The 23,688-nt window shown below is 44.7% G+C and overlaps 1 protein-coding gene across 6 annotated transcripts in view; it reads right to left on the reverse strand.

Moving 5' to 3' along the window:
- Positions 1-2,010: 2,010 nt before the first annotated feature.
- The window catches only part of PRDM15 (PR/SET domain 15), a 53,311-nt gene continuing 31,633 nt past the window's right edge, over positions 2,011-23,688 (reverse strand). For all 6 annotated transcript variants that reach the window (XM_008179850.4, XM_024100515.3, XM_065577777.1 and 3 more), the window contains 14 exons: positions 22,174-22,261; positions 19,747-19,914; positions 18,207-18,301; positions 17,146-17,277; positions 15,730-15,864; positions 10,447-10,610; positions 9,718-9,797; positions 8,671-8,790; positions 7,604-7,735; positions 7,060-7,143; positions 6,708-6,883; positions 5,456-5,536; positions 3,818-4,027; positions 2,011-3,369 (listed from right to left, as the gene is read on the reverse strand). In XM_008179850.4, coding sequence (XP_008178072.2) covers positions 2,893-3,369; positions 3,818-4,027; positions 5,456-5,536; positions 6,708-6,883; positions 7,060-7,143; positions 7,604-7,735; positions 8,671-8,790; positions 9,718-9,797; positions 10,447-10,610; positions 15,730-15,864; positions 17,146-17,277; positions 18,207-18,301; positions 19,747-19,914; positions 22,174-22,261 — 2,142 coding nt within the window. In that variant the 3' untranslated portion in view covers positions 2,011-2,892. The remainder of the gene's footprint in view (positions 3,370-3,817; positions 4,028-5,455; positions 5,537-6,707; positions 6,884-7,059; positions 7,144-7,603; positions 7,736-8,670; positions 8,791-9,717; positions 9,798-10,446; positions 10,611-15,729; positions 15,865-17,145; positions 17,278-18,206; positions 18,302-19,746; positions 19,915-22,173; positions 22,262-23,688) is intronic.

The following is a 23,688-nucleotide window of genomic DNA, read 5'->3' on the forward strand; positions in this document are numbered from 1 at the left end:
GCTTTTTTTTGCAGACTCAATAATAAAAATAATGTACAGTTGTCTCTATTCTTTACTGGGTCTAAACAGAATAGAAATACAAATAAGGTGCTTTGCACATTCTTGTCTTTTCTGTTGTCCCTTTTGCTTTGTTGATTTTAGACTTAAGTCTAGTAAGTCTGCTGCTATGAAAAGTGGTGCTTGTATGTTAATATCACAGTCTCAGCTAGCAGCTAATTTTGCTGTGAAAAGTGATATTAACAAACATACAAATAGCACTTTCACTGCAGATTATTCAACCCTGGTAAGCCTGGGGACAAATTAAGCCCTGAATGGGGAGGTGGATAGGAAGGCAGCAGGGGCCAGTGTCCAACAACTGCTGCGTGGCTGAAGCCTAGGGCTGGAGGAGGCAGCGAAGGCCAGGGGTCATAGGGGATAAGCCCAGGGCTGGAGCCTGCCCCAGTGTGGCTGAAGCCCTGAGCCAGAGAAGGCAGTGGGACACGAGGGTGATGAAGGAGGGGTGCTGAGCCTGGGGCTGGAGTCTGTCATCATATGGCTGGGGGATGGAGCCTGAAGCCCCGCGCCTAGGGGATGGGGCCCGGAGACAGAGCCTGAAGCACTGCAGCTGGGGTAAGGAGCCTGTCACTGCAATCTGGAGCCCCACTGCTGGCCACCACTCCAGGGCTGAAACCTGACCCCCTCCCCCCCGCCCCCCAAGGTGGGAAACTCACTGGCTGCCTGCTCCTCCAGCATTTGTGTCTGCAGAAGAGGACAGGGCCCAACCCCTGCTGGGGGGGGGAGGCGGGGGGAGGGGGAGGCTGCTGCTTTGCCCCCTCCCCCAATCATTGCCCAGGAGGCTGTGGCCGCATTTGAGAAATGCTGATCTAGTCTAACACCCTGCCAAGATGCAGGATTTGTTAGTTTTGAAATCTTCAGTTCTAATTAAACAGAATGTTATTTCTTCTTTATCTCGCTAACACTGTTATTATTTCAGACCACAACAAGGGTGCATAATTTAGGTTGCGTGGGAAGGTGTAATTTGCATGGGGCAATAGAATATATGGTTCTGAATTTTATTTTTGTTGTGAGCCCCTTGGGGCAGGGACTCTTTGTTGAATGTTTGTACAGAGCTTGGCACGACAGGGTCCCACTCCTATTTCAGGCCTCTGGACAATGCTACAATACAGATAATTAATAATGAGCAAAGTGGTTGCACATCCCTTAACTATTCATTTCCAGGCATTCATACTTCTGAGGGATCTGTTTTTGTTTCTAAGTAGAATTATTCTTCTGTGGATACTATAATTCATTCTCTAAGGGTGAGGTAGATCTTGCTGACACACACTTTCAAGTTTAACTCATTCCTCATCACGTTTTTGTTTACAAATTGAACATTTTCATTAATATGTTAGGCACAGATAGGCTTTTCATTAACATCAGTCTGTTTCCATTGTGAAGTGCAGCAATTGCCGTATGAAGGAATATCCCTCTTAGCAAGTTTGAGTGCCTCTGTTTGTAATGCAGCAAAGGAACTTTTTCTTCATCCATTGCTGGTTTGGAAAATTTGCCTTTCAGGTGTCCAGTGGCAGAGAGCAACTTTTACTGTTCACTGCTCTTTGACAACAGCAGTGCTTTGTCCTTTGTGTGGGAGGATATCATCGTCATTTTGATATGCAACAATCCAGACTGCACACTGGCACAAACAGAAGATATGGAGGATACAGCTTATCAGGCATTGGAAATGACAGTCTCAGCATAGATGGGTCATATATCCAGGCAGGCCTATATCCATTGGCTCAGAGTGCCTCCTTGTGGCAGTATACAAGAATGTTAGACATTGCACTTTATGACTTCATGACAGCCAGTGTGTGGCTATGAGATTTGGAAGTTCTACAAGCAGAATCCACACACTAGTTCTGCCATGCAGAAGAATAAGGAGATGAAAAGATACATGGAACTAAGTCAGACCAGCCGTTAATACGTAAATATCCACCAAGAACACACAGTGAAATACAAAGGCTATATAAAAAATTACTTTCTCAAATGTTTATTACATGATGAAAGAAGACTAATTGGTAAATTCACATCCTGAACTTGATCAAAGGGGACTGATTGCTCTTCAAGCCTCCTAGCTAAAAGCAATATTGAAAGAGCAATTTTGACAAAATTACATAAAATTTTATCACATTATGGTTTCAGCTCATAACCGGTTTGATTCAAACAACTTTTATGGTCTTCTAGTAAAGTTGTTTTAACATCAGACTGGCTATTTGCTTCAGGTAGCACTGACATGTTTTACTGATAAAATATTTTTCCATCACCACAATGGAAATACTTTGTGAAATTGGGTACATTTTCTTTTACCCCATAGACTTTCCCCCACTTCCAGCCCCAACCCTCACCCTTACTTTACCAGAGATACAAGACCTTCTAAGAATGGAAAAAGCAAGACAATCCTTTTTTGGGGGTTCAATTATATCTTTACATTTCAGTCTCTAGAAGGTGACAACCAGTGAACCCCAGCTCAGTGTATACATTCCTTCCAGACTGGAAAACAATTAAATTGTATGGCTGAGGGGTTAGTCATATGTACTATTTGTGATTTCCCCTCTTTGTGTAAGGTCTATTGCGATGCTCTGGTCAAAACCCAGAACCATCACTGCACAAAACACACCACCACACTGGGGTGCTGAATTTAGAACGAGACTTCTAGGTGGTGCTGCGTTTAGAAATAGTGTGTGAATTTCAAGACCACAGTGTTGCAGGGTGCTATGCCAATTTTAGTTTACATTTCATTGTATAAACATTTTTCCAACTCCGTTTGGTATCCAGCAAACCATTCACTTATCGTTTCCCACTTTTTTAAAAAATTGTCTCAGAGTCCAGTCCTTTTCCAGACTTGTCAAGCATCACTCAGTAGCTGTACATCTGCTGTTGCTGCTCTGTTTGAACTTGCTGCTGTCCTGACTGCTGTTGTGCTTGCTGCGACTGGGGCGGCAGGACATCGGGCTGAGGCACTGCCCTCCATGTCAGCGGATGCTGCTCTGCGATCTGGTTCCCTAGAGGAGCAATGGAGTTCACCAGGGTTGTCAGGTTTATAAAATGGGCCACAGACTGGGGATTGGCTGCCTCTGGCTGCGGCTGTATCTGAATATCGTTTTGGCGATTGTGCAGCATGGCAGAACCACTGACCGTATCGAATGTCACAGTAAGGATTGAATTGTCGAGCTGTAACTGGCGTTCAGGAGCAGTCAGGTGGCCCACAGCCACTGGCTGGAGGTTGGTAAATTGGGTTCCAGCTGCCGTGGTAATCGGGGTGACGGTAATATTTGTCAACCCAACAGAACTAGAAGGGGCCGTGACGTTTGGGTCGCCAAGGGTCACCACCACCTAAGGAAAAACAGAAATAAAACCTCAACCTTCTGTTTGGCTCTCTGAAATAAAACATGTTAGCTGGATGCAGACCATTTTGGTGCCCCTACTGCTGGCCATGGATATCGTGCTGAAGGGAATCTGCTGCTGTAAGCGGAAGAAAGCAACTAACAAGCTAGAGACAAATGTAATATTGATAACGATTCACTGAATTAATTCCAAACTTGCAAGCACAGCTTCAGCAAGAGGCAGTGGCACCGAATGGGCTGAAATGAAGATAAGGAGTTTAGTGGAAGTGGAGGGGATTAAATAGACCCCTCTTCCTTCCCCATCTTTCTATATCTCTTTCAATTGTGATTTCTACCTTCAGCTTTAAATCTCTAGCTCATTCACATTAGGCCTTAGGATTCCAACACCATCAACCCCTGTTGCAATGTCTGTCCAGTAGCTTTTCATGGGAACTCACCTGCTGAATACTCTGTACAGCTGAATTGGTTTCATCTCCCACATTCCCTGTGAATTCAGGTTCTTTCTCTGTGTATTCATTGAAGGCAGGGTCCTCAGGCACTTGCACTTCCTCCTCTTCACCCGGCTTCTGCTTTCGCTTATGGCCACGTTTAGGAGCTTTCATATGCTTGCCTTCGGGTAACTCTCCCTGTTCCAGGGTTAACTCAGGCTACAAGAAGAAGAGTTTTCAGTACAACTGAATGTCGCTACTCAAGTCATTTAGCTCAGCATAGATCTGAGTGTGTCACCAGAGGTTGGTTTTCTGTCCATCCCCAGGTGAAGATGACCAGATTTGAGGGAATGTTTTTTCTCCCTGTAATTAACTCTTTACAATGCCAGTACCCCCACTACACCACAAAGCAGAGAGGTTATTAGCATCTCTGTAGTGCAGTCAAAAAGATGACCTACACCAGCTGAGCTGAGTCACTGAAAAATGCATTCCCCACCAACCATGCTGAACACAGTTAAGATATTTGCAAAGGACATAACCCTTATTTACAGTAGGCACAAAATCTGGTTTTCCTTAGAATTTTTCTTCCTCTCTACACAGTCTTTCACACTCATTCTGGATTTGTTTTTCACTCTGCCTACTCCCCTCTTCTATTTGTCACTCTATTTTTTTCTTGGAGTTTTTGCTGGTCCCCTCACTGCTCCATTTTTCAGACAGTCTGATCATGTTTGTTGCCTCTTTGAATCCCTCCACTGCCTTCTGCTCACTTAACATAAAATTAAAGCTCCCTGTCATCACCTTCTGCCTAGCATTGCGCCCTGACCGCTACATCTCTTACTACTTAAGCTCACTTGCTCCCTGTTGCTCTACCTGAGCACTTAACATCCCTCTTTCATTTCCTTCTCCTACTCCTCTCTGAAACCCTGGCTCAGTTGAATTCAATGGGAGTTTTTCCATTAACTTCAGTAAGACCAGGGCTTCAACCTTCTGTTTTCCTCTTCAGAATCCTGCTTCCGATCTGATCAATCTCTTCTCTTTACTGTCCCTCCATAAAGCACACTTCTTCCACAAGGCCTATAAAGCCCCAGCTCAAATCTGCCCTGTGATGCTTCTTTCACAGTCTGATCGCCACAGGTCTGACCCTTGAGAGCAGGGCCCCTGTCTCTGATCTATTCAACACAGAGCCAAACACAATGACAGTACCGAAACGCTTAATAATAATGTTTGTTAACTCTTCCCACTCTCTGCTCCATTTTTCCACTGCATTTTCTCTCTGCTTCTTTTTTCACTATCTCTATAAACAGAGCACAAACCCAAACCCCACTGGAGTCTCTAGGCACTACCGTAACAATAAGCTACAGTGTTTGAGTAAAGTTTTCAAACCTGTTTTTCCACCTTCAGAAAAAGAAGTTTGTTCATCCTCAGTTAAGACTAAGCCTGGGACAAATGCAAAACACTTGCCCATAGTGCATACAGGATCCTGAATCCAACCCCAGCATTCATGAGCAGGTTCCAATTTTATCCGGGGTCACTCACCAGTGATGGTGGATGCCATGGTGTATGTCATTCAGTGCCATGGAAACAGCATGTGAATGGCAAGGACTCAAAGCCACAGAAGAATTTAGGATTCTGCCACGGTTAGTTTACCTGAACAATCCCGATAGAGGAGGCATCAATGGTGGTAGCTTCTGGGAGCTGCTCTAAATCGTCAATTCTAACTGAAAGAACCTACAGATAAACAGATCCTGGGTCAGCTTGATAAGTTATGGCCAGTACAGAACAGCAATGGAGAGCTCCACTGACAAGTAACACCACAAGACAGGATCATGCAACCGAACGCATTTTAATTGATTTGATTAATCAATATAATAGGTTTAATGTGTTTTACTTCCACTGATAATAATAATCTTATGGTATATAATCTTCCTTCCTCTCACTGACACCACAGCAACCAATTCCATAACATTTAGTTTCCATAAAATCTCATTGCTTTCTGTGGGAAAAAATAAGCATAATATATGGGTCACTATACTGCCATGTGAACAAAGTGACCACACCGCTGGAAATTTAGTTTAAACATAACAGCAGCTGCAGTCCATCTTTTCATCCTTGCTTCCTAGGCAGACAATACCCCATTAAAACTGGAGGACTTCAGGAGAAGACAAACCCACATTTACCAGCCCTGATGGTTCAGTGAGCAACAAAAATTACAGTGCCCCTGAACTACAAATCTCTGAGGGTGGCGTGCTCCTCTGTATACAACAGGATCTATACATCTCAGTTCACTGAAGATCTGAAACAACCAGCTCTCCACATTTCAGGTACTTTATTACTCAGCTTGGTTTTAATGCAAAAGAGAGAGGGCAAGAGTTTTTTTGCCCCTTATTTTGTTTCCCAGCCTTCACTGGGAAACAAAAAAGAGATCAAGGAAGAGCAATAATAGTGATAAATGGTTTATAAAGTAAGATCTCCAAGGGAAAAGTTAGTAGAGCAGGTCATAGCTGAGCTAGATACAAGGAATTCTGAGGGAAGACATGATAGCTATCAACAAGGGATGCCATAAAAGGAACGGGGATCAATTATCCACACTAGTTGATGAGGACAAAACAGAAAAATACGGAGTTAAGATGCAGCAGAAAAAAATTAGCTGAATTAATAGGAAAAAGGAATTATTAAATGTTTATGAATCAGCAATTAGAAGGAACACAAACAGAGGGGCAAGGGGTTGTGGAATTGCCATTAATGCAGAAAATCAAGCCTAACACAGACACTTGGTCTACAAATAACCAAGATCACTCCTGCCAGAATGCAAGGAGGAGGAAGTAGATGACTCACTTGAAGTCATAGCTACGCCAAGTGAATTTATAATAAGCCACAATCCATCTGCCACAGATCTCACCTCTGGATGTTTGCGCCTCATGTGTCGACTCATTGAAGCTCTGGTAGAAACCTTTGTCCCACAGAGCTGACAACTCTGAGCTTCTACCTTATCGTGAGTTAACTGGATGTGCTTCTGAAGCATGTAATCAGTGACATACTTTTTATCACAGACTGAACACGTCCATTGTTTCCCAACTGGTGGCAAATGAAATGAAAAGGAGTTAGTAGATATCCCTAAAGGTGAATATTGTAATAGTGCATTAAGAGGAACACATTTTTTTTTAATTACGTAGTGCAGAATGCGGACTCAGGATTGCTTGAAGCAGAATGTCAAGCTGTTGTCTTTCGATACATTGCATTAGTGCACTTACCTGTATGAATCAGTTTATGGGTCTCCATTGTGTTTCTCTCGCTAAATGTCTTCCCACAGAGCTCACACATAAAATCTTTGATTCCTATATGGAGAGATTACATTTAAAACTGGAGTGATAATAGACTAAGGTACCTGGTACAATTGTGAATCTTAGGTTATGAAAAATCAGTTTCACTAGCCACTTTTTCCATTGTTTGCAAAAGTACTGTAGGAAATGCAGGCACTAATGGGAGCTGGTGCAGTGGGTGAGACGTTTGTCTCTGGGGATCAGAGTTCAAACCCTAATTCGAGACAAAAAGCGTATCCTACACCCAATGGTCTATGTTAAAAAAGCAAACCATGACACAGTGGGCAGGTCTCTGCTCATGAGAGGCCAAAGTCTTCACACCTTTTAAAATGCAGTATATGCATATTCTTTTTAACTGTGTTGCTCATGCTCTTTGACTATTCAGAGCAGGGTAATGTCATATATTTCCAAAACAACCATTTAACTGATTAAGTGTGATTTCTGCAGGATGACTGGTCCTCTGGGTTGCTCTCACCTGTGTGCCTTTTGTAGTGCTTCAGCATGTTGACCTTCTGTGCGAATTTACGATGGCATTCCTTGCATTCATATTCCTTAATCCCTTTGTGGAGTTTCATGTGGTGACGCAGAGCATGTTTTGTCTTCATTCCTGTGAGCCATGAAGATGTAACTGAAGACATGGTGGGAAAATTCATCTGCATTACCCTTCACCCCCCACCCTGAGTAAGGACTCAAGATGAGCATGTTTCAAACAGATGATCCTAACTTCATCCCTAATAGAAGATGTCAACGAATGCCCATAGGTGATCTAGAAATGCTCTTTAAATAGTGGGTTTGGGTTTTTTATGTTAAAAAAAATCTATGAAAAACATTTAAACAATCACTAAGAAGGGTAAGAGAAAAGCACGGAGAGACAGGGAATTTGACAAGAACATAATCTAAGGCATCATATTAGTGTCTTGCAGGGATTTCAGTTCAAGGTTGTTCAAGTAACAAAGTAAAGAAAAATGTTTATTCTAACTGCTAAGTCCTGAAAACTCAGCCTAGAACGCACAGTTAAACTGTGTTCTTTCTGACTCTTTTCTGGGATGTAAATGCGATGGAAGTCAGGCAGGCAAGCGTTCCTGAAATTAGCAGCAGCACAGATGAAGAAGAGGTCCAGGTTGGATATCAGGAAAAACTATTTCACTAGGAGGGTGGTGAAACACTGGAATGCGTTACCTAGGGAGGTGGTGGAGTCTCCTTCCTTGGAGGTTTTTAAGGCCCGGCTTGACAAAGCCCTGGCTGGGATGATTTAGCTGGGAATTGGTCCTGCTTTGAGCAGGGGGTTGGGCTAGATGACCTCTTGAGGTCCCTTCCAACTCTGATATTCTATGATTCTATGATTTAGAAGTCAGGTTTGCTTGCTGCAGGCCAGGGAACTGATGGATGTCAAATTAAGGCAGGCCCCTAACATCCTGATCAGCATGGCTTCCTATTCAAGACTCATTACTTTGAGGACTTTCCTGGTATTTAATGAAGCTATTGGTTTTAATATGGGAAATGTAACAAACAAAATGTCTAATTCAAAGGCGATGTCTGTACCTTTACCACATTCCGCACACAGGTATTCTCGGATGTTATCGTGGACTCTCATGTGCTCTTTTAACATGTCCTTTCTGGCAAATGACTTTCCACACTGCTCACACGCATGACTTTTTACACCTTCCAAAAAAAAAAAAAGGTTATTGCAGTATAAGCAGAATCTCTAGGGGAAAATGTGTGTTGCTAAAAGCTCACAAACCTCTGGCAATAGATTCACTGAGCAATAATCCAACTGTCTCCTGAACAGCTCCTCTCAGACAAACTGAATCCCAAAATGAATGATGAGAAATAGGCAAGGGAGAGAAGAGGTTTTCATCTGAGCTTTGAAACAAGACGGAGGCAGCGAGAGATGGAAGAAAGCTGTAGAGAAGGATCTCATGATGAGCGTAGAGACTTATGCTTCTGTATCAACAGTGCTGAGATTGTGTAAAGGGACAGAAGAGTGAGTGGTGCTAAGTGAGCAAGTGGGGGGGGGGAGTAGATGGAGACAAGGGACAGAAGTCTGACTGGAGATTTTTAAAAACCAAAGAGCGCTAGATTGAACTGCATTCTGAAATGCACAGTGGGGAGCCAGCAAAGTCATTTAAGGATGAAGGGATGTGGACCTGCTCCTCTCCACCTCAGAGGAGATGGGGAGCAGCCTTCTGCACATGCTGGAGTAAAGAGCTGGCACTTTGAGATGCCAAAGAGCTGGAAGGAACTGCGGTTCTCAAGGTGAGAAGAAATGAAGGCCCGGATGAGTATTTCAGCAGAGATAAGTAGAGAGCCAACATTTTTATTGGATGAAAGCTAAATTATATAATCAGGGAATCGCTTAAATCATGCTCTGGTATCATTTACCCTCATCAATGTTATACATACATACACACACACTTTATAAAACTGGCCTGCCATAAAACCATAAAAATAGCAATAACTGTATGGGTTCTTACTGTAAACTACCATAACCAGTTTCTTCCTGACAAGTAAAAGTATGGCCTCAGAAAGCATCCAGAAAAGGAAACCTTTGATATTAATAATAAAGGAACAACAACAACATCATGTTACCTGTGTGTATAAGCTTATGTCGTTCCAAATTCCCGATGCTGTTAAAAATCCTTCCACAAATTTCACATGGGTGGATGTATCTGAAACAGAAAAAGAAGCAGACTCTGCCATTCTCTTTTTGACAGGACTATGGTTTCAGTAATCTCAATCAGCAACTGGAATTTGTTTGAAAAGATTGTTACTGGAAAGGTTTCCTTGCAATATAAGTGTATGGTAAAATAGGGTTAAATAAAATAAGCCTTAAAAAAACATACAAGTGCATCACAAAGTAAGTGTGGCCAGGCAGTATTGCTCTCTCAAATTATACAGTCATTTTTTGATTTGATTAAAAATATTTACTTTAAAAATCCAGAACTATTATCTGCCCGATGGTGTACCTGCTATATATGACATGACATATTGACAATCGGGGGTATGTTTTACCCCTTTAGTAAATGAGGACCTGATCTTACAACCCTTAATGAAGCAAGAGGTCTCAATGGGACACAAGAACTGCAGGACTGTATAAACCTGAAACAATGTCAGAAAACATCAGCTACTCATATCACAAAAGAAACTGAAAAAAGAAGTGATTTCTCCTGGTACCTTGACATTAAAGAGAAAAGCCTCAAGAATGTCAATGTGTGTCTATCCCTCACTAACCAAGCACCCCTATTTGGCACAGCCACCATGATCTCAAAAAAAAAAAAAATGTAGTTCATACAATATTAGTCAGACATGTCATCTTACTTCTGCACATTTGGATCAGGCAGGTTCTCCCGGTGAATGACCATGTGAGCATGGTAAGTTGCCTTCAAGGCGAATCGTCGATTACAGATGCTACAGCCATAGCCTTTCTCCTTGTGAACCTCCATTATGTGTTTTAGGTACTCCTTCCCTCTGCCAAAGGTTAACTGCAGAACAAACCAATAGTGAATGCACGGGAAAAAATCTCTCAGGAAATAGTGACCAGTTAATGTAGTACTGGGATCTACAGCATAAATAGCCAATAATCAGAAATACTGTCCTCACTATCAGACAAAGAGTACAGGGAAATCTATACTCCTTCTTGGAACCTGTTTTGTCACTGAGGTACTAAGGACACCTATAAAGAACATCCAAAACCAGTCCCTCCACATGGGAGACTGTAGTTTGGGATACTAGTGCAGGTTGATACTCCCCTCCCAGGGTCTAAGAATGCGGCAGAAGCAGTTCACTCAGCCGCTGGAGATGGAAAAAAAATGTCTCACATTGCTCTGCTAGGAATCCTCTGATTATTTCTGGCCCTGAAGGGAGCTACAGCCAACCTCCCTTAGCCATCAATGCAGCAAACCGGCAGGGGAGAGAGTAGCTTTTGGACTCTAAGGCCTTGGCTACACTTGCAGATGTACAGCGCTGTGAGTTAAACCTGACTTCGTGCAGCTGAGTAGGGAGAGCGCTGCAGTCTGTCCACACTGACAGCTGCCCAGCGCACTATCGTGGCCACATTTGCAGCAATTGCAGCGCTATTGGGAGCGGTGCATTATGGGCAGCTATCCCACAGAGCACCTTTTCCCATTCTGGCGCCGTGGGTTGTGGGAAGGGGGCATGGGAAGGGGGATTCCGGGTCCTGTCTCAATGCCCCGTGATGCATCGCTTCGCATCCCAGAAATCCCTTTGTTTCTGTCCACCTTTGGCGCCATCTTTCAACGGTTTCTGTGCAGCGCGATCTGTCTGCGGGAAATGGAGTCCGAATTGCTGAGGCGTATGCTGATGAGTCTCGCCAGCACGTCACATTTGGCTATCGAACTATTCCTTAAGATCCAAAGTGACAGTGAGAGTGAGGGTGAGGATTCCGACGATGCTATCGAGCCACGTAACGCGTACAACACAAAATTGCTTGTGGCATTCACGGACATGCTCAGCACCGTGGAACACGGCTTTTGGGTTCGGGAAACAAGCACCGAGTGGTGGGATCACATCGTCATGGAAATCTGGGATGACGAGCAGTGACTGCAGAACATTCGGATGAGAAAAGCCAGTTTCATGGGACTGTGTGAGGAGCTCGCTCCCACCTTGCAGCGCAAAGACACGAGATTGAGAGCTGCCCTGCCAGTGGAGATGCAGGTGGCTATTGCAATCTGGAAGCTGGTAACTCCAGACAGCTACTGGTCAGTCGCAAACCAGTTTGGAGTGGGAAAGTCGACGGATGGAATCGTGTTGATGCAAGTTTGCAAGGCCATTAATCGCATCCTACTCAGAAGAACCGTGACTCTGGGTAACGTGCAGGAAATAGTGGATGGCTTTGCACAAATGGGGTTCCCTAACTGTGGAGGGGCGATAGATGGGACGCACATTCCTATTCTGGCACCACCCCACCTAGGATCCGAGTACGTTAATCGGAAGGGGTATTTCACTATGGTTCTCCAGGCGCCTGTGGATCACTGTGGGCGTTTCATTGACATTAACACAGGCTGGTCTGGAAAGGTGCATGACGCACGAATCTTTCGGAGCACTTGGCTGTTCAGGAAGATGCAGGTCGGGACTTTTTTCCCAGAGCGGAAGATCACGGTAGGGGAAGTGCCCATTGTGATCCTTGGAGATCCCGCTTACCCATTAATGCCATGGCTCATGAAACCCTACACAGGGAGCCTTGACAGCAGCAAGGAACGGTTCAACTACAGGCTGAGCCGGTGCCGAATGACTGTGGAGTGTGCCTTTGGCCGTTTACAGGCCCGCTGGCGATCTCTGTATCGGAAGCTGGACTTGGCCGAAAGCAGCATCCCCGCGGTTATATCCGCGTGCTGTGCCCTCCATAATATTTGTGAAGGGAGGGGTGAAAGCTTCACTCAGGCATGGACCTCCGAGGTTCAACACCTGGAGGCTGAATTTGCACAGCCAGAGAGCAGGGCTATTACAGGGGCCCAGCGCGGGGCTGCAAGGATTAGGGATGCCTTGAGGGAGCAATTTGAGGCTGAAAACCAGCAGTGATATCTGGTGCCCTGCACGGGAGTGAAATGCAGTAGTTCCAATCTTTAGGAATCAGTGTCTGCTTAGCAGACAAGCAGACTTGCAGTGCCTGTTTATTTCCTGGGCTAAGGAGTCTTTTGCTTTATGCAATAATAAAGAATGTTTTCAAAGCCAAAGAATCCATATATTGAAAAGAAAAAAAATTTATTGAAAAGAAACAAGGGGGTGGAGTGGGGACCAATACAATCACAGATTCGTGTATGTCCTGTCTGGTGTGCTGTGCAGTGACTGCTGCACTTCAGGGCAGCTATACTGCATGGTGATGGGGGTTGAGTGCAGAGGGTAAGGGTCATGGTCTTCAGGATTGGGTGGTGAAGATACTGGTGTTGGAGGCAGCGGGTGGCGTGAAGAACACGGAAGTTGGGGAAAGTGGGTTGGAGGTGACAGTGGGGCACAACGGAAAGAGTTTTGGGACAAGGGCTGTGGGGGGAGGGGTGTTTGCATTTGCGGTACTGCTCCTCTTTCTGCATGGCTACCAGCTCCTGGATAGCGTCTGCTATGCGCTCCAGGATGCTTATGAGCCTATCAGTGTTTTGCTGCCGGTGCGCGGTGCTTTGCCGCCGGTGCGCTGCGTTTTCCTGGCGGATCCTGCTTTCTCTCTCCCTCCAGTCCTGTGCCTTCTTGTTCTCTTTAATAGATTGCCTCATCACTTCTTGCAGCATGTCTTCTTTGCTTTTTCGCGGTCTCTTCCTGAGTCTTTGCAGTCTCTGAGCAGGTGATAAGAGGGATGGCTGAGGTCTCAAGGTTGATGCAGCTGTATAGGCAAAATGTAACATTTAACAGAGGCAGCATTGTTTATACCAGACAGAGTAATGATTCCTCCCGCACTTAAGGAGTAGAAAACACACAGGGTCTACACAATAGCATAATTTTCCCGTCCGAAACAGAGCACACATATCCCACGGGAGCCTCAAAATGGTGAGTAATGGGGACTGATTGTTTCAGGGCTGCACTGTCCTCTGGGTTTCTGTGCCTTGGGGAGAGCCAACAGCTTCAGGGGGCACCTACACTGAACACTGTCCCAACATTTTCCACAGGAGTTTGTCCTGGACGATATCTCGCTGCTGAGGGTGACCTGGGAAGCAAGGGAGGGAGGGTCTTCTACTGCAATGCGGCTTCCGCCCTGGCCCATTCGCAGCTTGCCTGTGTGCAGCAATGGTCCCCCCGCCCCTCGCGGCAGAGTGGCGCGGACACGTTAGTCTGGCTGGGAGAAGGACCACGGTGGCTCTCCCGATAAACCTGCACAAGCGCATTGCACACGTTCTGGATGAGACATTCGAAGAGATTACCGAGGCTGATTACTGCGATGTGATAAACCACATCAATGCACTATACTGCATCTAGGCATGCATGCCTAACCCTCCTCTCCCAAAGAGCCTGCACCGAAAAAATTCCTTCCCGAAAAAAAAAAAAACGCTTACCAGGAACCTGCTCTTCTGTTTGTTCTCCACCAAGTACCGGCCACTGTGACTTGTTACCATCCTCCTGGCTCGAGCAGAGCTCCTGGCTGCATGGCTCCAGGGATTCCGGGGTGTCTCCATCCGGCCCACCACCATCACTCCCGTTTTCCTCCTCCTCCTCCTCTTCCCCCCCCCCCCACACCGGCTCTGAAAAGTCCATGGTGGTGCTCGGAGTGGAGGTGGGGTTAACCCCAAGTATCGCATCCAGCTCCTTGTAGAATCTGCACGTCGCAGGGGGAGCACCCTAGCGGCCGTTTGCATCGCGGGCTTTGCGGTAGGCACTCCGCAGCTCCTTCACTTTAATCCTGCACTGCAGGGCGTCCCGGTCATGGCCCCTTTCCATCATGTCTTTTGATACCTTCCCGAAGGTACCGTAATTCCTACGGCTGGAACGCAGCTGGGACTGGACAGCTTCCTCCCCCCAAACACTGATGAGCTCCAGCAACTCGCCATTGCTCCATGCTGGGGCTCGCTTGGCGCGTGGAGGCATGGTCACCTGGAAAGATTCGCTGATAGCACTCCATGCCACGCCGGGCTGAGCAAACAGGAAGGGGATTTTTAAAATTCCTGGGGAATGTAAAGGGTGGGTCACATGGTTGGTTACCCTAGGCCAGGGCAGTAGAGTTTGAACTGATGACCAGAGTGGCTAGAACAGGAATTGTGGGATACTGCCGAATAATTCTGGAGGCCATTCACAGCGCATTGGGTGGCCACACTGGCGCCGCAGCGGCAGTGCTGCACTCGCTATTCCTCTCGGAGTGGTGGAGTACATGCAGCGCTGCAACCACGGAGATACAGCGCTGCAAATGCCTTGCCAGTGTGGACGGGGAGTTAGTTATAGCGCTGGGGGCGGCTTTACAGCGCTGCAACTCACAAGTGTAGCCAAGGCCTAAGGATCTTTCCCATTTCATAGGGGAAGCGGAGAGGATAAAGAGAAATTGTCTCTTCATGAAGGAGACAACAGGCAGCCTGAAGAATTACCACAAAGCACCATCTCAGAGATTTCGCTTCTCGGCTGTTTAAACTGTACTGAGCTGAAAGTGAGGCATGTCACTGCTGAGGTCACACATCTTTATTATGATTACTTGTATGACAAAGCCATTCTGCCTTTCTGACATAAGTAATAATTCAGTCAGTTTAGCTGTCCCAACCAATCAGTTCTCTGATAGAGAATTCTAAGAATCTTGAGGATGACATTTTCCCCCTGGCCACGACTCCCACCTCCACACACTTCTTTCCAACTCCCAAAAGCCCTGCCCTGTGATGATCATCTCTTCCTCCCACAGTGGATGGCTCAATCAAGTATGCTCAAGAGGCCATGAATGCCATTCCATTAGCGTCGGATGCCAGGGAGGAGTGTGGCACCCTCTCATTGCTGATGTGGGAGTGCAGGACCAGAATTAGGTCATGGTCTTGAATCCCCCAAATTGTGCTGCTGCTAGACCATCAGATTGGCCCTCTCTTAGCTTATTTTCAATGTTCTGTGAAATTCTGATTATAACAACTTTTTCTTTGACAGAAGAAACTAACACACATTTAGTTGGAAAGGAGAATTTAAAGCTACCTGGCACCTTTTGCAGCTATACTTGTGAGGCTCAGAATCTGCACTTTCATCAGAGTTGTCATCGTTTTCCTCTGATGAGATTCCGATTTTACCAATGAACTCTTCCCTCTGGTGGTCATCCATTAGTGCAATGTCCTATACAGGGTGGGGAAGGAGATTCCATCTTAATCAGATCTAATGTCAAAAGTTAATACATCTCCAACCCTTTTGCGACACTGATTAACTACATAAACTGCAACAATAATGTGATTCAAGGCATTCTCCCATATAATGAAATACCTGCAAAAGTTCCCCAGTTTGTACAGACACAATGTTGTTATTTTTAAAATGCCAAATATATGCATATTTTATGAATATTAGTATAAATAAGCACCAAACCGCAGCCGTGTTAAATCCATAGCACCATTTTAATGGAACCATTGAAGAGTGTAACACGTTTCAGTTTGTGTTAAAGAAATTGCACCATTTCACTAAACCACTGACTCTTAACTGCATTACAAGGGTTCTCCAGACAGTTCAACAGGCAAGACGTTTCCCTGTGAGGATCCTGCAATACCTCAGGGATTCTGAAAGACTTTCAGAGTATGGACCACATTATAGCAGAGAGACTATTTCAGGCATGCCTCCTCTCCCGTTCATAATTGCTTAACAGCCCTATAGCAACTATAGCAATTGCTTATATGGAAAAGTAACATCAAGAAAAGATTCAGTGTATAGCTGCCTTTTAATGCAGTTTAGCAGCTGGCAACCAGGAGGAGGAGCAGCAGCACCATGTCTGCGGACCACCAGCCTGTGCTCTGTGGATCAGTGTGACAACTGCTATAATAATCAATACTTCTACCCAACACTCCCATAGCAGCTTCCACCCAAAGCTCTAAAAGGGATCATACCAACACTAGTTAATTGAGCTGCCACACCTTGCAAAGGAAGTAAGTGTTCTCTTTGCTTTAGGTGGGTGAACTGAAGCACGGTGGTTAAGTGGCATGCCCAAGGTCAGGCAGAGTGTCAGGGGTCAATCTTGGGACCTGAACTAAGCTGTCCTCCTAACTTCTAGTTGCTTGCCATAACCATTAGACAACACCTCCTCTATGTAACCTAGCTATTAATGTTTAAAGTGATGGTTCCCTCAACTCCCCTATTTCATAGTTTTTTTCTCATACTTAACCACCCACAGAGTTGAAGATAAGCTGCGAAGGATTTACCTTAAAAAACCCAAAACTCTTGTTTCTGAGATTCAAAACACCAAATTCTGGCTTGAATCGAGAAACAGGTGTAACAGACCCTTATAGAGATGTACGTACAGGGCAAGGAGATATATGTGATCCCTCTTACGTGGCCAGCATGATCACACCACCTTAGTAGTCTCGAACAGGTTTCCAATAAAAAATGCAAGTTATCAGAATATTAACAGAATACCTTAAAATGGACGTGAATATGATCTCTAAGAACGTCCACTCTGAAAAATTTACGTCCACAGATTTCACAGGTGTATTTCTTGTCTCCGTGTGTCAGGAGGTGTTTGTTCATATTGCTCCTGCATGAAAATACCTAGGGTAGAAGAACACTGAAGAATATTTTTCTTGTCATGCCTCAAGAGGCATCTGAGCTACTCCTCTTCATAACTTAATTTGCAATTAGATTTAGGAGGTATTTAATACTGCTCTACTTGTTCCTGGGCAGGGCAACCTATTTGTTTGTGTTTCAGAGAAGTAAGAGCTCCCATCATCCACTTCACACCAGGCTACACAAGCTGTTAACATAGTCACTTATGCATCAATAATCACTCAAAGGATTAGCAGAGATTGGTTATGTAACAGAGGTGGACATCTAATATAGGTGGAGTAGAATTACAATTAATACATTTGGAGATATTTGGGGATGGTCCCTTGAAACAGGATTGCCTAAGAAGGGTGGTCCCCTTCTATATATGCGACACTGCAGTGACACTTAGCTATTCCCAAGTAAAAAAACCAATCATTTACTTAGAAATAAGGTTGCTTGAGTGCAAATTCCACCACCACAAATCACTAAACATCTTGGAAACAGTAGTTAAGTCCACATTCTCATCCATGCCATTCACATTCACACTAATCTTGGATTGCATATTTTACCACCCAACACTGCCCAATTGCACTCGTGGCCTCCATCACTACGCCACACGCTCACTTTCAGTTCTAATGCAGAATTGCTCACAAAGCCCACATCCAGCTCCTCTCACTCCAACACAAACCCTTCACTCCAACCTAAGCCAAATAAAGAGACTGTATTAACAGACAAATCTGGAGCGTAACAGTTTATAACTGGTCCTCGGAAAATATGAGGTTGGACTAGGGTTTTGTTTAATGCTGCTTTAAGTGAAAAGCTTCTCAGAACGCTGGCTACAGAGTATTTCTTGGTGCGTCTGTAGTGAGGACTGGAGGATTGCTGGAGCTTGAATGCAAAGCTCTATCTGACACAAACTGGCAAAAAAAGCCTACCTTCCCACACACAGGGCATCCCGAGGGTTCCTTCTTGTAGCGCACCATGTTCTCGGTGCTGTGCTCAAAGTCTTCTCTTTTCACACGCCTCACCCCTTAACGTCACAGTCCCCACCAAAAAAAAATAAAATAAAATAAACCACATTTTCCACTCCTGTATGCCTTTTCAGTCGAATACACACTGTTCCTGTAAAGCGCAGTGAGATAGGGGAGTAGTGCTCTATGCGTAATTTTGTCTCTGAATGAACGAACCAGTACTTAGTTACAGCAGTGAAAGGGATCTTAGAAATACAAGAGAGGCGTGTTGAAGATATATTTTTGTTTTCCTATTGGTTACTTGTACCAATCTTAAAGTGCGAGAAAAGCTACTTCTATTGTAAGCAAATCACTTTCATTATTTGTTTCAGTAAAGTCTATCCGGTGCGAGGTGATTTATCTAGGGTGGGGAGCAGTTTAACATAGAAACTCTGCCAGCCAGTCAGTCAGTCAGTGGGTGCTGTAGATGCACAGTCGCTCAACCCCAGGCACTTCATGTTTAACAAAGACCCCTATTTCCACCCCTGCTGCTTTCGAGGGGAGAAGGGGGCCCCAGGTCACTGGCCCAGCCTCTGTGACAGGTGAGGGGAGACCCACTGCCCCCAACACCACTCAAAGTGGGGGATGGGGCTGTGGTATGGGGGACAGAACAAAAGGAGGGGCCTCTCTTGTCATGTGCCTAGGGCCCAGATTGTTTAATCTGGCCCTACTTCTAAACTACTTTCAATCTTGTCCCTAAAAACTACTAGTGGCAGTTTAAAACAAATACCCAAATTTCATTGTATGTTCTCATTTTTAACCTCTTCTTTGTGACTATCATTTCCTTCAGAGGCTACGGCTTAATTATCAAAGGTGCTGGGCACCTGCAATGCCCACTGACTTCAGTGAGATTTGTGAGTGCTCAGCTCTTCTGGTCTGGTTTCATAAGTGCTCTAAATACTGTAAGGCAACATATTGTGCCGCATTCAATTTATTTGTTAAACTGATAGTCATAATCCCATATTATTCTCTGGAATGGATCTGTGCTTACTCACTGCCGTCCAATTCCCAATGAAAGACAGCAACTTTGCCAACAAGCTTTTCAGTTACCACAGAAATTTCAGAAGGCTTGGATTTTTAACATCACAAGAGATCATTCTGATCATCTAGTCTGACCTCCTATTCAACACAAACCACACAATTTTCACCAGGCAGTTAATGCATGTAGCCCAACAACTGGTGACTGAACTATAGGATATAGTCTAGAAAGACACCCAATCTTCATTTAAAGACTCCAAATGATGGAGCATCTACCACTTCCCTCAGTAATCAATTCCAATGGTTCATTATCCTTATTGTTAAAAATTTGCTAACCTTCCCAAGGATAAGCTACACCAGATCAGCTAATTAGTTTTGAAATGATAGCCAGCATCAAGTGAAAACTGATGCAGAATGATTTACTTAATTTCCCCAAGCCAACTGACACTTCAAAAGCAACAATCAGCTTCATGCCAAGTGTACTTACCTTCCAAGTGTCTCCTTTGATGATCCAACATGACGTCCTTCCGGTAGAACATCTTATTGCAGATTTCACATGCAAATTTCTTATCCCCGTGCTTCTTCTTGTGTTTGGAGAGGTTACTATTCGTGGAAAAGAACCTGAAACACATCTCACACTGGAATGTCTTGTCATCTGTAGGTAATGAAAATAAAGCAATTATTTTAAGATAAAAATGGTATTTTTTTAAAAATATGATAAGAAATTTATTCTGTAGTAAGATCTGGCATTACAAAGCACCACACATGAATCTGGGGAAAGCAGAACATGAGTTTTTCGTTCTTACTTGTCAATTTGTCTTCTGTCAAAAAATAAAATCAAATCAGTCAATCTAGAATCTCGACAGGTTAAGATCTGCTCCTCAAAATCAATCACAGGCAACTCTACTAGAGATTCCACCCTCGCTCCCTCAGGTTTATCTTGCGCTATGAAAATCTGGAAGTCACCAAAACACACCAAAATTGCTTCCAAAGTTAATTCAGCAATGGTAAATATTAAAGATGTTAACATGTACATTGATTCTAGCAAAATAAGTTTCTCATATAGGCCCCCGACCCTGCAGTCTGGCATACTCTCATTAATTCTATCCAAACTGGGTTCAGTCACAGGTTTCCCAAATATGACGTCCTGTTTGGAGCGGCAATGTCTGAGGAACACAGTAGCATAGGAATTGCTATCCCAGCTTCGAGCAAAGGCACACCTAGTCCACACCTGATTTCCAAGAACAGACAGTACCAGGTGCTTCAGAGGAAGGCGTAAAACCCCCATAATGGACAGTTAAACAACAAGAGGCCTACTGGGGAAGTTTCTTCCTAACTCAGAGGCTGTTCAAAAGTCTGAGGGTTGTTGCATGGTCCTGCAGATGCCACAGGGATAAGACAGAAGAAAGAAGTATTAGGCCAGTTAACAATAGGTCCAAAATGTTTTTAATTTTGGAAAGGATCAACTCTGTGAGAGAGAGAGTTGCCACTGACGAAGGCAGATTACTGGGAGGTCTTGGCACCATCTGTCCTTTTATACAAGCATTGCCCCTTGGAAGAAAAGTCTTAAGTAAGGTTACCTCCAGTTGTGCTTGGAGGAACAATTACCCAGAGGATTCCAGGCTGATGGATATTTTGTGTCCAAGGAGTGACTAAGGGCTCTAGGGAGGAGATGCAGAGGAAAGGACAGGTTCTAGTGATATCACAGAGGAAGAAACAACAGGACCTAGTGGGAGACTGGATTTATTGGGAGAAGGAATGAGAAAGCAGGTGAAGAGTGCAAGTCTGGGAAACTGGAGGCTGCAAGTCTGGGGCCTTCAATGGTGATAAAGATAAGAGGAAGCAGAGATGGACTGAGAGGAAAGGTGTGAAGTTTAGTTTTAGAAAAAGCAAGCTGGAGAAAGTGGTAGGATATCTGGGAGGAGATATCCGAGACACAGCCGGGGATGTGAGATTCGAGAGAGGGAAAGAGATAAAATACAACGCATTGGTGGAATTGTTGCTGTACAGATTGCCTGAAATAGTTTTCCATGATGCGGTAACAGATGTTTGTTTTTACAGTGCTGCTGTAGTGTGAGGAAGGTGAAGCTTGAAATGACTACTCTTCCCTCCTAGTTGCTATAGAGATGAATTATGGTGTAGCAGACTTCACTTGGGGGTCAATTGGCCATGGCTCAACAGTCCCCAAAATCATGGGATGGCCTTGTCAGGCAATCTGAGGGCCTGGCAGCTGAGTTACAGCTGTCTTCCTCCGGTGTTCGCTGGGTTCTCCCAGCTGGACAAAGGGGGGGAGCGAAGGGTACAGGGACCTGGGCCCTCCCTCTCCACTGGGTCCCAGCCCAAGGGGGAAAAGGGGGAGGAGTGTCTCAGCCCCCCTCTTGCTGGTACACCAGACCAGCCACCCTTGGACTACTTCCTATCTTCCCTATTTTTTCTTCCGTTTGGGGCAGGGTCACAGCACGCTGCTTCCCTCCCCGGCGAGGGTTGCTCAGACACTCTCAACAAGTCAGATAGTCATTCAGGGCTTCCCAGCTCCCTTCACATTGTCCAGTGATTCCCCGTCAGAGAGAAGGGGAGAGGAAAAGGGGTCGAGCCTCTGGCTGCTACGTCAGGTCTTACCCACAGTCCAGGCTCTTCCCCTGTGGATTCCTGTCCCAGAAGCTACCAACCAATTTGCTTCGTTCCTGCAGACAGTTTTTTCTTCACTCTCCCGCCTGCTTGAGTGCCAGACTCCCCTTTTAAATAGGTCCTACATCTGGAGCAAGTTCTACAGTGGCTGAGGGGCAGGGCCCTCTTGGCCCAGTACTGCTCCATCGCTCATTTAGTCTTAAGTGAGGGGTCTGTAAATGCCATCATATATGGGAAATTATGAAAGCTGATTCAAGATTAGATAACGTTGGTGAGCAGTCATCACCTGTTCTGCAATTGTGGAATTCCAATGCACTTTCTATCCGAAAGGCCTTTTCACATGTAGCACACTTGTACCTGTAGTCGCTGTCAACCTGAGGATTGTAAACAGTAAACATTTAAAAGAGGAAGAAGAAACACAAACCATACACAATGGAAAGAGAGCTTGCAACAAATTCTAGGCTGCTTTTTTATTGTGACATCCATTTCATTTTCTTCAACAGAAATATTTTTCTTCAAAACATTTGGAGCACAAAGGAAAATCATGGGAGACGGGAGAGATTCCAGAAGACTGGAAAAGGGCAAATATAGTGCCCATCTATAAAAAGGGAAATAAAAACAACCCAGGAAACTACAGACCAGTTAGTTTAACTTCTGTGCCAGGGAAGATAATGGAGCAAGTAATTAAGGAAATCAACTGCAAACACTTGGAAGGTGGTAAGGTGATAGGGAACAGCCAGCATGGATTTGTGAAGAACAAATCATGTCAAACCAATCTGATAGCTTTCTTTGATAGGATAACGAGCCTTGTGGATAAGGGTGAAGCTGTGGATGTGGTATACCTAGACTTTAGTAAGGCATTTGATACAGTCTCGCATGATATTCTTATCGATAAACTACGCAAATACAATTTAGATGGGGCTACTATAAGGTGGGTGCATAACTGGCTGGATAACCGTACTCAGAGGGTTGTTATTAATGGTTCCCAATCCTGCTGGAAAGGCATAACGAGTGGGGTACCGCAGGGGTCTGTTTTGGGACCGGCTCTGTTCAATATCTTCATCAACAACTTAGATATTGGCATAGAAAGTACGCTTATTAAGTCTGAGGATGATACCAAACTGGGAGGGATTGCAACTGCTTTGGAGGACAGGGTCATAATTCAAAATGATCTGGACAAATTGGAGAAATGGTCTGAGTTAAACAGGATGAAGTTTAACAAAGACAAATGCAAAGTGCTCCACTTAGGAAGAAAAAATCAGTTTCACACATACAGAATGGGAAGAGACTGTCTAGGAAGGAGTACGGCAGAAAGGGATCTACGGGTTATAGTGGACCACAAGCTAAATATGAGTCAACAGTGTGATGCTGTTGCAAAAAAAGCAAACATGATTCTGGGATGTATTAACAGGTGTGTTGTGAGCAAGACACGAGAAGTCATTCTTCTGCTCTACTCTGCTCTGGTTAGGCCTCAGCTGGAGTATTGTGTCCCGTTCTGGGCACCGCATTTTAAAAAAGATGTGGAGAAATTGGAAAGGGTCCAGAGAAGAGCAACAAGAATGATTAAAGGTCTTGAGAACATGACTTATGAAGGAAGGCTGAAAGAATTGGGTTTGTTTAGTTTGGAAAAGAGAAGACTGAGAGGGGACATGATAGCAGTTTTCAGGTATTTAAAAGGGTGTCATAAGGAGGAGGGAGAAAACTTGTTCACCTTAGCCTCTAAGGATAGAACAAGAAGCAATGGGTTTAAACTGCAGCAAGGGAGGTCTAGGTTGGACATTAGGAAAAAGTTCCTAACTGT

The sequence above is a fragment of the Chrysemys picta genome, chromosome 1 (genome assembly GCF_011386835.1).
Source record: "Chrysemys picta bellii isolate R12L10 chromosome 1, ASM1138683v2, whole genome shotgun sequence".
NCBI lineage: Eukaryota > Metazoa > Chordata > Testudines > Emydidae > Chrysemys > Chrysemys picta.